The 14,509-nt window shown below is 33.5% G+C and overlaps 1 protein-coding gene across 1 annotated transcript in view; it reads right to left on the reverse strand.

Moving 5' to 3' along the window:
* LOC130443026 (CAD protein) overlaps positions 1-14,509 on the reverse strand; it is a 50,747-nt gene that overhangs the window by 3,366 nt on the left and 32,872 nt on the right. Inside the window, exons 7-15 of the mRNA XM_056777470.1 lie at positions 12,543-12,785; positions 12,077-12,368; positions 10,384-10,754; positions 6,199-6,555; positions 4,569-4,867; positions 2,624-2,874; positions 1,445-1,656; positions 306-514; positions 64-238 (exon numbers count right to left, since the gene is read on the reverse strand). Coding sequence (XP_056633448.1) covers positions 64-238; positions 306-514; positions 1,445-1,656; positions 2,624-2,874; positions 4,569-4,867; positions 6,199-6,555; positions 10,384-10,754; positions 12,077-12,368; positions 12,543-12,785 — 2,409 coding nt within the window. The remainder of the gene's footprint in view (positions 1-63; positions 239-305; positions 515-1,444; positions 1,657-2,623; positions 2,875-4,568; positions 4,868-6,198; positions 6,556-10,383; positions 10,755-12,076; positions 12,369-12,542; positions 12,786-14,509) is intronic.

Here is a 14,509-nt window from a genome sequence, read left to right on the forward strand (position 1 = left end):
AATAAATTACAAAATCAAATATAAAATAAATAAAAAATCATGTATTTTAGATTATTATATCACCTTCTCATATTCTTCTTCGCTGATAAATCTTTCTTTTTGTATTCTCGTCATATATAAAACATCAGTTTCAGGCAAAACTTCTTCCAGACTATTGTATTCCTGTTGGCTGATTCCTTTAGACTTGACAAACGATGTAATGTGATCCGGCATCTTCAAGCTTGGAGGACTGACATATCTATAAATAATTGTTACAATTTTTTAAATATAAATTTTAATGCTGTACTAGTTTTATTTGTATGTACCTTAATTGTACGTTGTATAGAGTTAAAAGTCTAGCCAAAGAATGAACGGTTCTACCGTTTTTCAAATCTCCAACAAGGGTAATAGTTAGACCGTTAACAGTACCAATTTCTTCTCTAATTGTGAAAATATCTAAAAGGGCTTGACTTGGATGTTCACCCACACCATCTCCTGCATTTATGAGAGGTTTTCTACAATGATGCGAAGCTTTCTGGAAAAACATGAAAGTTAAAATTAATACATTCAATTACTACATGAAACAAGTATTTCTCTGCGTCTGTCTATTCGCTATTAACTCCAAAACTACTGAAAGGATTTTGATTCTGTTTTCACAAAAATATAAACTGATTCGTGAGGAAGGTATAGGTATATTATTCATCCAGGTTTTATCTAAACTGATTGAAGTATGAAGACAATTGTTGGAATTGCCAGAAAGTCAAATCTGCCCAAGAGCTTTCTTCTAACGAAATTAACAAAGCAAAGAATTATGTACATTCATGTACATTATTATGATATTTAACCACATATAGTTTAAATGAATATCTTTTCGCAAAGAATTGCGCCTGGAAATAAATTAAAGCGTGGATCTTGAACCGATCACGGGACGTTTAACACATTTACTTTTTAACACGTGAACGAACAAATGTTATTAATGTTGCATATAAAAATATATTAGTTGGTTTTTATGTTGCTATAACATATTAAATTAAATCGACACAAGAAGCTGATGGGACCCAAAGACCGTCAAAACATGAAGGTATGCTTTACTACCCATGCAATATCGAGGATGGTCGCTAATGTTAGTATTCACACAAAATTTTACCATTGGTGACAAGAGAATGATTGCGACACGATAATAATGTAAAAAGAAGTTATTGAGATTTGAATGAATACATATATTTAGTTTTTGACCATATAGTAATATTAATAGTTATTTCTAGGCTAGAATTTCATTATAAATTCTAATAACATGTATTATTATATCGGGTGTTTTAAAACGTCCGCATGTGAGTTATATCACTGTATTAAGCGAAAAAAAAATCGATTAAAAATCACCAAACAATCACATGTCTATAACGCAAAGTTCCAAAATGCGGCATATATGAATAGAAAAAAAATGCGTTAATATTATTGTACTTACAAGTACCGAACCAGGAACAGGATGTCTTAAAACCACTACATCAGCATAACCTGCCATTACTGCGATGGAATCTTCTAATGTTTCACCTTTTTTTACAGATGAACTTGTTTCGTCCATGTAAATTACTCTGCCGCCAAGTCTTTGCATAGCTGCAGAGAAACTACAACTAGTTCTAGTACTAACTTCATAGAAAATGGAAGCCATAATTTTTCCTTAAAATTAGAAAAAGGAAATGGATAAATAATACGTAAAGTTAAATTTTATCTAGGTATATCTTCACTGATATGGATGAAATTTATTTATTATGTCGTCACCGTTTCATTAGAGCACCACAGAACGATCAATTTTGATTGGTACAGCAGTATTTGTTTGCCAAAAGTAAGGGAAAAAATCGCAGAAGAAGAATCATTTTCCACTTCGACCATGCGACCTCACACTTCAAATAAAAACGTTTTTGAATAGTGATAGTGCGGAGTGCGTGAACTTATTAACCAGTGCCGATATTAAATCAATCCTAAAGCTTAAAGTGCTCAATGAATGGAAGACCAATGGTCAACGTCCACACATAAACTTCGTGAAGTCAAAAGTGAAAGTAAAACCATGGTCAATATTCAATGGAGAATATTTTTAAAAACAATTAAGCTATATCCAGTAATGCTTATTTCTTTTAATTTATCTATATCAAAACTTAAGTAGTAGATCTCGTAAAAAATTTATAGCATACCATTGGTAAACCTCAAAAAGATTTTGTCACCATCACTACTTGTTTGATTGGACCTTGTTAAATAATAAAAATAATAAGATATTGAAAAAATACCTTTTCTTTACCTTTGTAAAAGGTCTCTTTAGATTATATTTTCGATATTCATTATTAAACTATATATTGACAATTACTCGGCTGAAAGTAAGAAATTACTAATAGAAAAATAGATATGCACTAAAAAGTAAAAAAATTGGAGCTCAGTTAAAGCTGTAGCTCTATTTTTCACTTTTTACAACACATTTGAGTTGAAGCAAAAGGACTATCAAAAACTGATTCAGACAAATAAAGTGAATTACATATTTCAATAAATGTATTGTCATTATTTTAACAGAGCATACAAAAATCAAGAATAAACTCAATTTTTAAACTAGATACTTCTAAAATTTGCATCGACTCAACATTTTACTTCTACTTACCTCTTAAAATTTGATCTAAAGGTCTATCTTTTCCGACATAAACTCTGAAAGTTTGTGCCAAATTGAATATGTCGTTAAGTTGATCTTTAGTAAATGTATCAACGCTCAAAATGTGTTTGTTGTGGAGCGGATTATGTTGGGAATAATGATGAATTTGTGACTGATCTGTTAATCCTTCAGGTTTAAGTTTTTTATCTCCAGAGGCAGAGAAACTTTCTGTACGTATTCTTGGTGGTATGGGAGACAGCAACCTAAGAAACAATTCGATGAATAAATGATATAAAAATATAAAATATTTTGAATTACATTTTCTTTCAATATTGATATTTTATATATTTTGTTGAATGCACTGTAACATTATTTTTATAATAAAGATAGATAATGTGACAAAAGTTGTTGACAATAACATAATTTGAATTGAGATTGTTTACGAGTTGCTCAGATAAATTTCGAATTAAGATAATGAAATTAACACCAATTTCACCTGGCTTCGAATTCAGGTAGCTCGATTTATAATGACAGTTAACGTTTTTAATGAAATCTTTACATTACTGATCGGTTTATAAACTATGGCAATTATTTTTTTCTGGTTGGACAATGTGACATATACAAATGGAAGGACACAATTTTAACTAATGAATGGCCTTCACGGTGCAAAACAATGAAAACACACGTCAACCTAGAACTTAAAGCCACTTCCACCACACACTGCTTACGATGTGGGAGGCGGCCTCAGAATTTTTTGCATCATGTGTAAAAGGAATTTTCTGTTGGCGCACAGCATTAGTAATATTCTCTCCTGTTGTAAACTGCCTACTAGGCAGTGGTTCCTCAATCGTGCCAATGAGGCTGGGTGAAACATCGGAAGACTATGACTGATGCTGCAATTCTTCCCATCCCAAACGTCGCAGAGTTATTAAGATCTCAAACGAATGATTTCACATCCCTTGATGATCTATTACCAGCTATCACAGAATCATATGTTGTTCTGCATACACTCTATGTTTGTGGAACTTTCAAAGACATATACACGTTTGTGAGCCATTCACATATCTTGGCAAACTTGATAAACGGGCAAAATTATTATGAATATTTTGTTTGATTTATTTCTTCATTTCTTCTAAGAGCTGATTTTGGGGGTGAAATAAATATATTTAAAAGTGTATTTAAGTTTTTAAAGTCTCTTAAGTATGGGAAGTGTATTATATTTTTATTCGAATTACTTTTTTAATTTTCCAAACAAATTTGAATTAGAATAGCTTTCGTTGAGGGTCACAACTGGAACTTTTTTGTGCTGTTATAAAAGATTTAAGGATTACAGGAATATTTTACCTTACCAGTCTCTACTGAAGAATATTTTTCTTATTTGTGTGTTTAATTACCGTTTAATTGAATTATAATGTGAACAAACCTGCCATCAAAAAATAGCTGTTGCCGGATTTTCATTTTAATGCTTATTTTTTGATATTATGATGGATATTGAACGGAGCTTTTGTCCTAACAAAAACTACTAGAACCGATTGGTAATCATTGAAGAAAATTCAGAACCGAACTAACCTTGGAACAAAGATCGCTGAGCAGAATTGATCATGCGGTCTAGTTCTGACTTCTAAAAAAATCTGAAAACTACCAGAACCAATTGGTAATCCATAAGGAGAAATTCATAACTGATTTAACCTTGAACAAATATTTTTGCTCATGCGTTCTGGTTCTGAAAATCAGAACCGAACTAATCTTCCAATTTTGAAATGTGGTTGTGTAGTTTCTCATATGTTGTGGTAGGCGGAAGACATGTGGAGGGAAAATCATTTTATTTTAGTTTTTCAAAACGTGGTGAAATAAATAGAAAAAATATCGAATAATGTAGCTTATTTAGTTATTTGTTTTTAAACATAAAAAGGAACAAATTTACTCCACAGTTTTTATTGAGGATTATGTACTTTACCTATCTAGAGTGTGAGGTTCATTTGCAAAATGAACTTTTCCTTCAGTTGATAGTAGTTTGGAAAATATCTCATTAGTCTGTCCATCATTTTCGTAATCGCTGCTATTGTTGAATAAATAAGGAGACAATGGTCGATCGAGAGCTAAAATTGATGATGGTCGACTCATTTCTACTGAAGTTACATAGAGACGTTTCTCCCAATCACGTACATTTTGTCCAAAACCAGGTTGAACTAATATTTGTCCTTCTACATAGGCGACTTCCCCGCGAAGGACGACTCTATGTACAGCACCTTTCACCTAGGAAAAGTCAATGATTAAGTTTCTCTATGGGTAACAAGTATGGCATTCTAATTGGCTAAAATAGACATCAACATGATCTAGTGACATTTTATACAATTTATCTGTTTATTGATATCTTGTATTTATATTCACTGGATTCATTACTATACCCGTCTTAGCCATATTCTTAACAAAAATGCGATTATAATCAAATTAAAATAATAATATTAAAAACATGTCCTTGTGCTGCTGAGCTAGAAGGTCATTGGAAAATTAATAAGGTTACTTGTAAGCTACGATTAATCAAAAACGTGTAATTCTAGTCAATTGAACAACACGTTTCGTTAGAAACGCTATGATGACCCCACTTTCAATCTTTGCACTTTGCACAATTTTTTTTTAAGTGTTTCTTTAAAATAAAAAGCTTTTATTCCGTAGTAAAATTCAATTATACATTGAGAGAAGACAACAAAGATTTAGGATTTTAACAAGGTGCTAATTTGTCATTTCTGGAAGTGTTGATATAGAGGTGTTGTAAAAAATGTGTTCAATATGCTATTCAAGTTGTTGTGTCGAATTAGTAGACTGTAATACTGCCACATCTTCTGAATTGGATTCTGTACCTCAGGGCATTCATAAGATTTTAATAAGTGCCTAAAAAGTGAGGAGACGTCTGTTAACAGCTAATTTATATTCCAGAATTCTTAAAGTCCCACCTTTATCACATGGCAATCGCGCAGCAAGGTTAGATTAGGCTCGAAGACATAAAAAGTGGACTAGACATCAATGGTTGAGGGCATTGTTTACTAATGAATCCAGATTTGGACTACGTCTCAGTAAAGGTGGTGCAACTGATCTCAACTTTTTATTCTTACTAAATGTGGTTCCATATATAGCAACAGCAATTGAAAAAAGCCACGTTGCTAGAAATTTTTTTATAATCTGAACTATTAATAAATTGCATTATCTAATTGAACATGTCTGGGATATGCTATAATGAGGGATTGAGAATCGAAATCGAAGCTCTATTTGAAATAAAAGGGAACCTTTTGATAAAATTGGAAATGATAAACTATAGGGAGGTTTCTCAACATCTTAAACTACTTTTTACTTAATTACAACTGCAAATTTTTATTTTTATTTTATTATTAAGTTCATATTTAACATTTTCTTTGAGGAAACCGATATTTGTAGGCTTCTTCGCTCAGCATAAGAAGTAGGTTTCCATACGTCAAGCTCAATCAGAATCCAATTCCAACATTTCATTAAACTCAATCATGTTTTTTTGAAATTAAATTGAATCCTACATTCATTTTAATAGTATATTAGTCTGCATTTTATATAATTACCTTTTTACCAGCAAACGGTGTCCATTTAGATTTGCTGTAAGTCATACTATCAGGAATAACCCATTCTTCTTCCATATCTACTTCGACGTACGTGTTTGGTTGATCGGGAAGATTGAAAATTTTCTTAGGATTCTTATGGAATTTATTTATGAGATCGTCTAAGGTCATTCTACCTTCGTTGACGGCGTTAAGTAAAAGTGGTAAGATAGTTTCCAAGCCCGGAAAACCTGGCGGAGGTGTTTTACTTAGTTTCTCCTCAATGGTGTGCGGAGCGTGATCTGTTGCAAAGCAGTCGATGACATGGAGGTTATCCCAAAGTGCTTGTTGGTCTTCTGGAGACACCAAAACTGGTCTAACCTAAAACGAAGCACAACTTATGAGAAAACAAAGGTTTTCGTCAACTCATAGATGAAAGTATGTGCAGCAGGTTTTATTCAAGTCAATAACTAAATTTTTTCACTTATTCTGAAAGCCGAGTTACAAGACTACAGTTACATTGGTTGATCATCTCAACTGTCATTTTATATTGGGACGAATGGAATGTATTTCAAATGAATATTGAAATATTATAATAAGCTTGTTATATCATAAATATTAAATTAGATTGTTTGGAGAATTGTTTTGCACCTATACCTATGAAATATAGTTTGTGTGCGACACAGGGTATCTTCTGGGTTTTTTGTCACACATCTTAACGTGTTAATGTTACTTTTTAGAGGTACCTACGATTTTTGTTAAAATGCAGAGCAGATGGTTTGCTGACTCCATGGCTTGTTCGTAGAATCTGTAGTTGTCGTCCTTCCGTGCTTATCTTCTTAAAGTGGTATTTTATGGAGTAGTGTCCAACCAAAAGTCCGACCACCAATTTAATGTCGTTTCTGGACATCTGAAGAAGTTCCTTAAGACTTCTTAGCTCATATAGTTATGAATCTTTTGAAGTCTGTTAGTTCTGGAGTGTTTCTTCAGTTATTCCATGTTATGTTATTATCTTTTTTTAGTGCTTTTAGATATTGTTCAAACTTCTAGCTAGCTTAGACATTTACGAAACAGCCTTCAAGGCTTAGCTTTCTGAGAGAATGTAAATATACTTTCTAGCGACGTTTCTATTCAAACATTCCTGAGCATATATGTTTATTGCTAGCAATTCATGGTGGTATGGAGTATGATTGGCAGTCTTTGATTCCCACGAGAAATGGGATGTCTGTGTCCATCATAGCAAGCATTTGTTGGATTGTTTTGTCACTGCATTATATAGATTCTAGAATCCTTAGGTGATGTAAGATTTTCTATAGGTATATATATTGGTAAAATTTAATTATCTTAGATGAAGAGGTGTACTTCTAAAGTAACTTCTGTTTTAAATAATAATAGTGAACCAAAACAAACTGAACATTCTTCCAATGAAAAATTACTACTTTTCTGGCTATATGCCGCGACGAATATTAAATTACGTATCATTTGAAAACCGAAACGACGATTGACGTTTTTGTCGACAAAAACATGTCTAAAAACAGTCGCAAATTGAGATGCTGTTTGATTCGTAGTCTGTTAAGGTATCTATTTGGTACGTATAAGTAAATCTACAAGTAACACCAGAAGATAACAAGTACCGTCTCGGCTTATTGCATATCTAAAACTTAATGATTTTGTTCTGTTTCGCATATTGCAGATGAATGGATTTTACTATCGCTTGTTTTAAAAAAAATGTGTAATAATAAATATTTATCAAGCAAATTAATATTTAGTGATTTTTTTGGGAAGTCATGCGTTTAAATGTGTAAACTATCATATGTCACTTGTCAAAAACAACTAGATTTAGTTTCTTTAAAAACAGTTGAACTGAACAACTAAAACCAACTGAGAACAATTTGTTTCAATGAATCTATTAATTTTAATAAGAAAATGTTATTAATTACAACATTTTGTAACATAAACCGGATATCATTAATCCCTAGATAGTTAAGAAAGCTAAATCCTGCCAATATTGTTGATAAGATTACAGGTAACTGGATTTAATATTGCAACATGTTTGCTATATCGCGACGAAGCACGTAGTTAATGTTGAAGTGGAAGTGCAATAAATTTTATTAAAAAACGGCAACGAATCCACGTTGAATTAAATTTGATTCTAGATTTTTTACATTAGTGGATCAGAAATTCCAACAGGAGTTAAAAGAAACATACAAACAAACGAAAATGTTACTGGAGCTGAAAAAAATTTCTTGTTGCCAACGGAAAACCAATGATTGACGTCCACCTAAAAAGGCCTGTCAATAAAAGTCGAACATTAAAGTAATGTCGATTGTTTTCTTAGATTTCGAGGGCATTATACTTTCCAAGAGGGCATACCATACACTCCGAGAGTTTTTGATCGCTACAATTCTTCTTATCTGTTAACATCTGTCTTAGTCAACAAACATTGAAACCAGTTCTTAAAGAAGCTATCCAGTTATTGATTCAACGTTGGTACAAGTGAATTGCTAGCTGAGGGAATTAGTTTGAGGTATTTTTTTATCACACCTCGTATGTTTTATTGAAGCATATGTTATATAGAGTGTACTAATCTTACAGCAAAGTTCAGTACGTTAGTTAAGAGATAACGAAAAATATTATAAAGAAAAGTGACAATATACCCTCAAAAGCAAAAAAGCCGGACACTTTTTTTCTTATTAAGAGTTAATTTTCAGCAATTTGTTTGTTTTTGTGGTATTCTAGTTATTACAGAGAATATAGGGTCTAAGTCCCTTCAGGATTAGTAAACAATTAGATAAAACTCAGATTTGATTCATTTATTTTGAAGTTGATTCACCTGTCGAACCTATTCTTTACTGTAAGTAGTTTTTCTCACATTTAAACATCTTTAATTTATTAACCAAGCTTTTTCTGTGATTAATGAACATGTTTTTTTTTATTTTGGTCCAGAATAATGGTTCTATCAAATGTTGACAAAGCCAGAGAATGCTGGAGTTTACGGTACATTGTCGAAACGCTTGGGGTAGCGAAGTCAACCATTCACGACGCACTTCGGCGGCACTACTCCAGGAGAGTAGTAGCTACGATAGGAGTGCTCACAGTGAGCGACCAAGGGCAACATTGGCAGTAGACGATCGATTTATTACGCTATCGGATTGAGAGACCGACATTTAACGGCTCATGAGGTTCGGGAACGATTTGAAGTAACTCGAAATACACGTGTCCCAACTCCTGGAAAGGCATCGAAGAGGAAGGCGATTATCAGCCAAACTGTTTTATTCACGGATGAGTCTAGATTTGGTCTATACCTTTCAGACAATCGAGACAGAATGTGGAGACGACCGGGGGAACGATTTGCTCAATGTACTATTATTCATAAATCACTGCCTTTTGAAAGAAGATCAGATATGGTTTGACGTGGAATTAATTTCAACGGTTGTAATCCCATTTGCTCTTTTTATTGGTGAGCAATTAATTTTAATGCAGGATAAAGCTCGGCCACATACCGCCGGAATTGTTACCGAATACTTGAATCAAGTGGGAATCGCAGTTCAGGATTGGCCTGCACGATCTCCCGATATGAATCCCATAGAGCATTTGTGGGATAATTTAGGGAGGCATGTTAGACATCGTCATCCCCCTCCTAGTGACTTAAATCAAGTCCAAATTATCAAATTCTTACCATAAATTGAAAAGATTAATATATTTAACAAAATTATAAGACCAAATTTAAGTGTGCGGTTTTTTTGCAGTGAAGTTTATCTAAAACGGCTAAAGTCAAAACAATATCGCACGATTATGTATATTTTTTTGGTTGCAAAAAAAAGTGGAAAAGAAACGAATGCTTCTATGGTTCACCATTGCTTTTCGACTCTTTTACAAGGGTTGAGGACAATCAAGATCGATTGATTCCTAAGAAAAACAAATTCTGTCGAGGCCAAATATTTTCAACCAATTCGCATAGAATTATTATTGAACGTAACTTGCAAAAAGTAATTTATCTATTCAAATTTCTAATGATTAGATACATGTACTTGAACCAATGCATTTATATGACTTTTCTGAAAAGTATTTATAATATGAGACGAAAGCTTCTGTGAATTTACCTGAACAATTTTCGGTATTATATTGATTAATATGATATTATTGCAATCAATTACCCATTACAGTTTTTATTAATAGAATGAAAAAAAGGAAAAAATATTTACTTACCTGACTTTTTGTCGCCCCTATTCGATCGATATCGTTGGTCGACAAAAACAAATGATGCGGACAGACTTCACACGTTATTTTCAACCCCTTTTCCTTTGCTGCTTTAATTATAAGTACCTCTTCCTTCCTGGCCACGTGACATATGTGAATCGGTCTGTTTTGTAAGCTCGCCAACAATATTATAGCTGCAGTAGTTTGAGACTCGGCGTGTACACATAACGGAGCACGTTTCGGCCAGTTTGCTAAATGTTTAGACCAAACTTCCAGGTCATTGAGACGAAGGGTAGTAAATGTTTCATTGAGGTACATTTTTAGGCCCGCTGCTTCGGCGGCTAATTCGGAGATTGCAGAAGTATTGTCGGATGAAGCACCTGGAAATTAAGTTTAATGAAGAAAATGATTCAACATCAACTGATTATATGGAACATATTGCTCATCGAAGGTTTGGAGAAGAATTTAGAATTCCGTACAGATTTTTATAGATAATTTTCAAATGAAACGTTTATTAAGAGACGAGAAAAACTCAAATATTATTACACTTGACGCTAATACAGTTGAATATCGAAGTTATGGTCATAATTTTCGTCTTTTGTGAAGGTATCAGAGTTCGTTCCAAAGGAAACATGACTAGGAGCGTACCGAAGAGATCAGACCTCGTAATTATAATAATAATAATAAAAGTCGAAAGAGATTTGTGGAGCCATTGCTTGCTGTATAAGTACTGCAGTGTCTGGGTTCTTAAGAGAATATAAGGCCAACTCAGCAAATATGAATTAATATCGACTTTTCGTTATGATTGCCTCCCCTTTTTACAGAACAACCCTTTATCTGCCATGAAAAATCATGATGTGATACTTAACTGGTATGAATCGATTCAAAATGATCGTAAAATGGATTTTAATAGGTCAGATCGTGCTGTTTCATAAAGAGAGGAAATAATCATCGACATTGCTGTATTTATTACTTTTAATACAGCGAACATGAGGTTTTTCCTACCGGCCCGGAAGATAAACAGTAAGTAATAATAGCATAATATTTAAATCATGCCATTGGGCATTCTAAGCAGAAAGTTTCTTATTTTTTAATAAGTCAGTATCTCAATATAAAAGAGTAATCTAACCATGGGAGTGTGCACAGCCACCTAACCATTATCCGTGAACGAACATAATGACCACTGTTAAATATAGAGGTTCTCAAATACCGGCTACACCATTTCAACCATTCCGAAGAATAATTGATGGAAATTTGTTTAAACCCCAGCCCAGTATAGGAATCAATGATCTAAAGAAAGAAATCTATTAGTAGACCCCTGTCTAGAGCCCATTGACCTCTGGTAGTTCACCTGGATCATTTTCGAAATCACTGGTCCAATGAAACCATTCTAATATGATGAGAATCTCCAATATAATTATATGAAATAAGTACTAACTAACTAAAAAATTCTATGAATAAAATTTCACCAAAGGTTCTACGGGCCGTAAAAAACACTTGGGGGACCGTATAGCTTCCTATTTTAAATATTCTATAGGTATTATTTAAAAATCCTCATCAGAAATTGGAAATACTAAATTAGATATTAAATGATTTTAGATTAACTTAAGATTATTACTATTTGTTTTTTATATCTACATCGAAGTTATAAAAGTATTGATTTAAAAAAAAGTTTTTAATATAGTTCAAAAATTCTACGTACCGACGAAAAGAGCATAATCGCATCTAGCCCCTTCTTTCGCTAGTTTCTTAACTAAAGCAAATGATTCCTCATCAATGATTGCAGGATTGGTATTAGGCATAGCACAAATAAGGGTAATTCCTCCTGCTAAAGCTGCTGCAGTACACGACTGATAATCTTCTTTATGAGTAGCTCCAGGTTCCCTGACGTGTACGTGGGTATCTATGAAACCGGGTAATTTAATTATGTTACGTGAACTAATGCAATCTGTATGAGTTTTCATCGGTGGAGCTTTTCCTATTATTCGAAGAGCCTGAAATGTAAATTTTCACTATTTGAAAATAAGTCTTCATTATAAACTGTATAAAAGACGGGAAAAGGAATAAGAGAATCCATTTCGGATCTTTGTTACTTCGTTACTGGCACGAGGCGGGACCGTTTCGGCTGGCATATAATTGATACGACAAGGATTTCTGAATAATCTTACCTCTACAAGTAATTTGGCACATTTCACATCAGTAATTAATGGAATGGAATAATCTATGGCTAATCTTCTGGTTCGATAACCGTGAGTCATAAATGACGATACTCGCCTAGCACCTCCGTTTCTCATAGGAAGATTTATAACAAGATCGAATTGTTTTTTAGATAGAAATTCGGCCAGAGGTTTCAGCTCTCCCTGACATATGCTGTCATCTATAGAATCGAACGTCCATTGCACCGATTCAACCTGAAACAGATAATCTCTAATATCTGGTCCCCAAGACAATTACGGTTAATGTTGGAAAAAAAACTTTTGCAATATAACTTTAATACGAGGGCTGTTTGTAAAGTTTTCGAATGCAACCTTAAGAAGGCAGTACACATCACTCAATAAGCTGTGTGACTAACTAAAAAAATACCTTTTTTGCCAAAAATTGATTTTATTCATCAATATAATCTCCTTTAAGAGTAATACAATCATTCCAACGCTTCTCTAACTTCTCAATGCCATAGTTGTAGAAGGATTTGTCTTTTGCATCAAAATAGGCTTCAGATTCAGCAATTTTTTCTTCATTTGAGCTGAATTTCTTGCCGGTGAACATTTTTTTTAGATCAGCGAATAGCCAGTAACCACTGGGAGCCAGACAATTCAATTTAACCATCGTTGGCATCGACTTGTGAATTGGTGCATTGTCTTGGTGGAACAGTGTTTTTTTCTTTGACATATGAGGCCATTTCTCCTCGTTTTATGCATCCAAATTTTCCAAAATCCCTTTGTGGAATTCGCTATTGGTTGTCTCTCCCTTTTGGAGAAAGTCTATGAACTATATTCCATACGGATCCCAAAAATACTGAAGCCATAACCATCCCAGCTGACTGTTGTGCCTTTGGACGTTTCAGACGTGGTTCACCGGCTGCAGTTCATTTAGAAAATGATCGTTTTGATTACGGAGAGAAGTGATGGATCCATGTTTCATCCATTGTCACATATCGACGTGGTTTATTACGTTTAAAAATAGCTGCTCTGAATCATCGACACGTTGTTGTTTTTGTTCGACTGTTAGTAAACGCGGCACCCACTTTGAAAAAATCTTTTTCATGGTCAAATGTTCATACATAATTGTACACTACCTTCTAATATCCTTACTGCATCAGCAATCGCAAGCAATTACAATTTACGATTAGATATAACTAATTTGTGGACTTTTTAATGTTTTCTGGAATTACTACCTCAATTGGACCTCATCATAATCAGTGTCTGTACGATCACTTTTGAATTGAGGTAAATCAATAACAAATAGTTCTTTTCGATGGAGCAGAGTCCGAATAACACCTTTGAAGCCACTGCTGAGCTTGTACAGTATTTTTTCATTAAGAAACAATGATAAATTAACACACGGAATTGTTTTGAGTCCATTGTTTTGAAAATGAAAATAGTAGCTTCACTTAAATGACTGTCACTTTTCTATGACTAATCGAAATGTCACGAAATTTTACACATATTCTTTTGAAACTTGTAACTTCTTAAACGTCATATGGATTTGACAATGGCAGCGCTATCAGTGTGTCACAAGACTTATTGAGTGATGTAATAAGTTCGGAAATGTATATGCCTCGTCTTGATAGATTCTCACTAAAATTTTAGCCGTTTTGGACACTTAGGCTAAGCGCATACCTACAAAATGCAAAAAGCGACGATCGCCATTGAAGAAAAAGAAAGTGCTTTTCCATTAGGACGCACATTCTCACACTTCGGAGTTCTGCATTGGTAAAATTGACGAATTGATTGACTATTCATTGTATTCGCCAGATCTGGTCCCTAGCGACTTCATCCAGTGTCCCAACCTTAAAGTTTCTTAAAAGAAGACTAAGTTGGAAAAAAATGTTTTTTATTTGTTAGGTACGAAGTTTTTAAAACAACCCTTGTCCTTGTTTACAATATAATTTTAAATTTAGTTATCATCTGCATCT

The sequence above is a fragment of the Diorhabda sublineata genome, chromosome 4 (assembly GCF_026230105.1).
Source record: "Diorhabda sublineata isolate icDioSubl1.1 chromosome 4, icDioSubl1.1, whole genome shotgun sequence".
Taxonomy (NCBI): Eukaryota; Metazoa; Arthropoda; class Insecta; order Coleoptera; family Chrysomelidae; genus Diorhabda; species Diorhabda sublineata.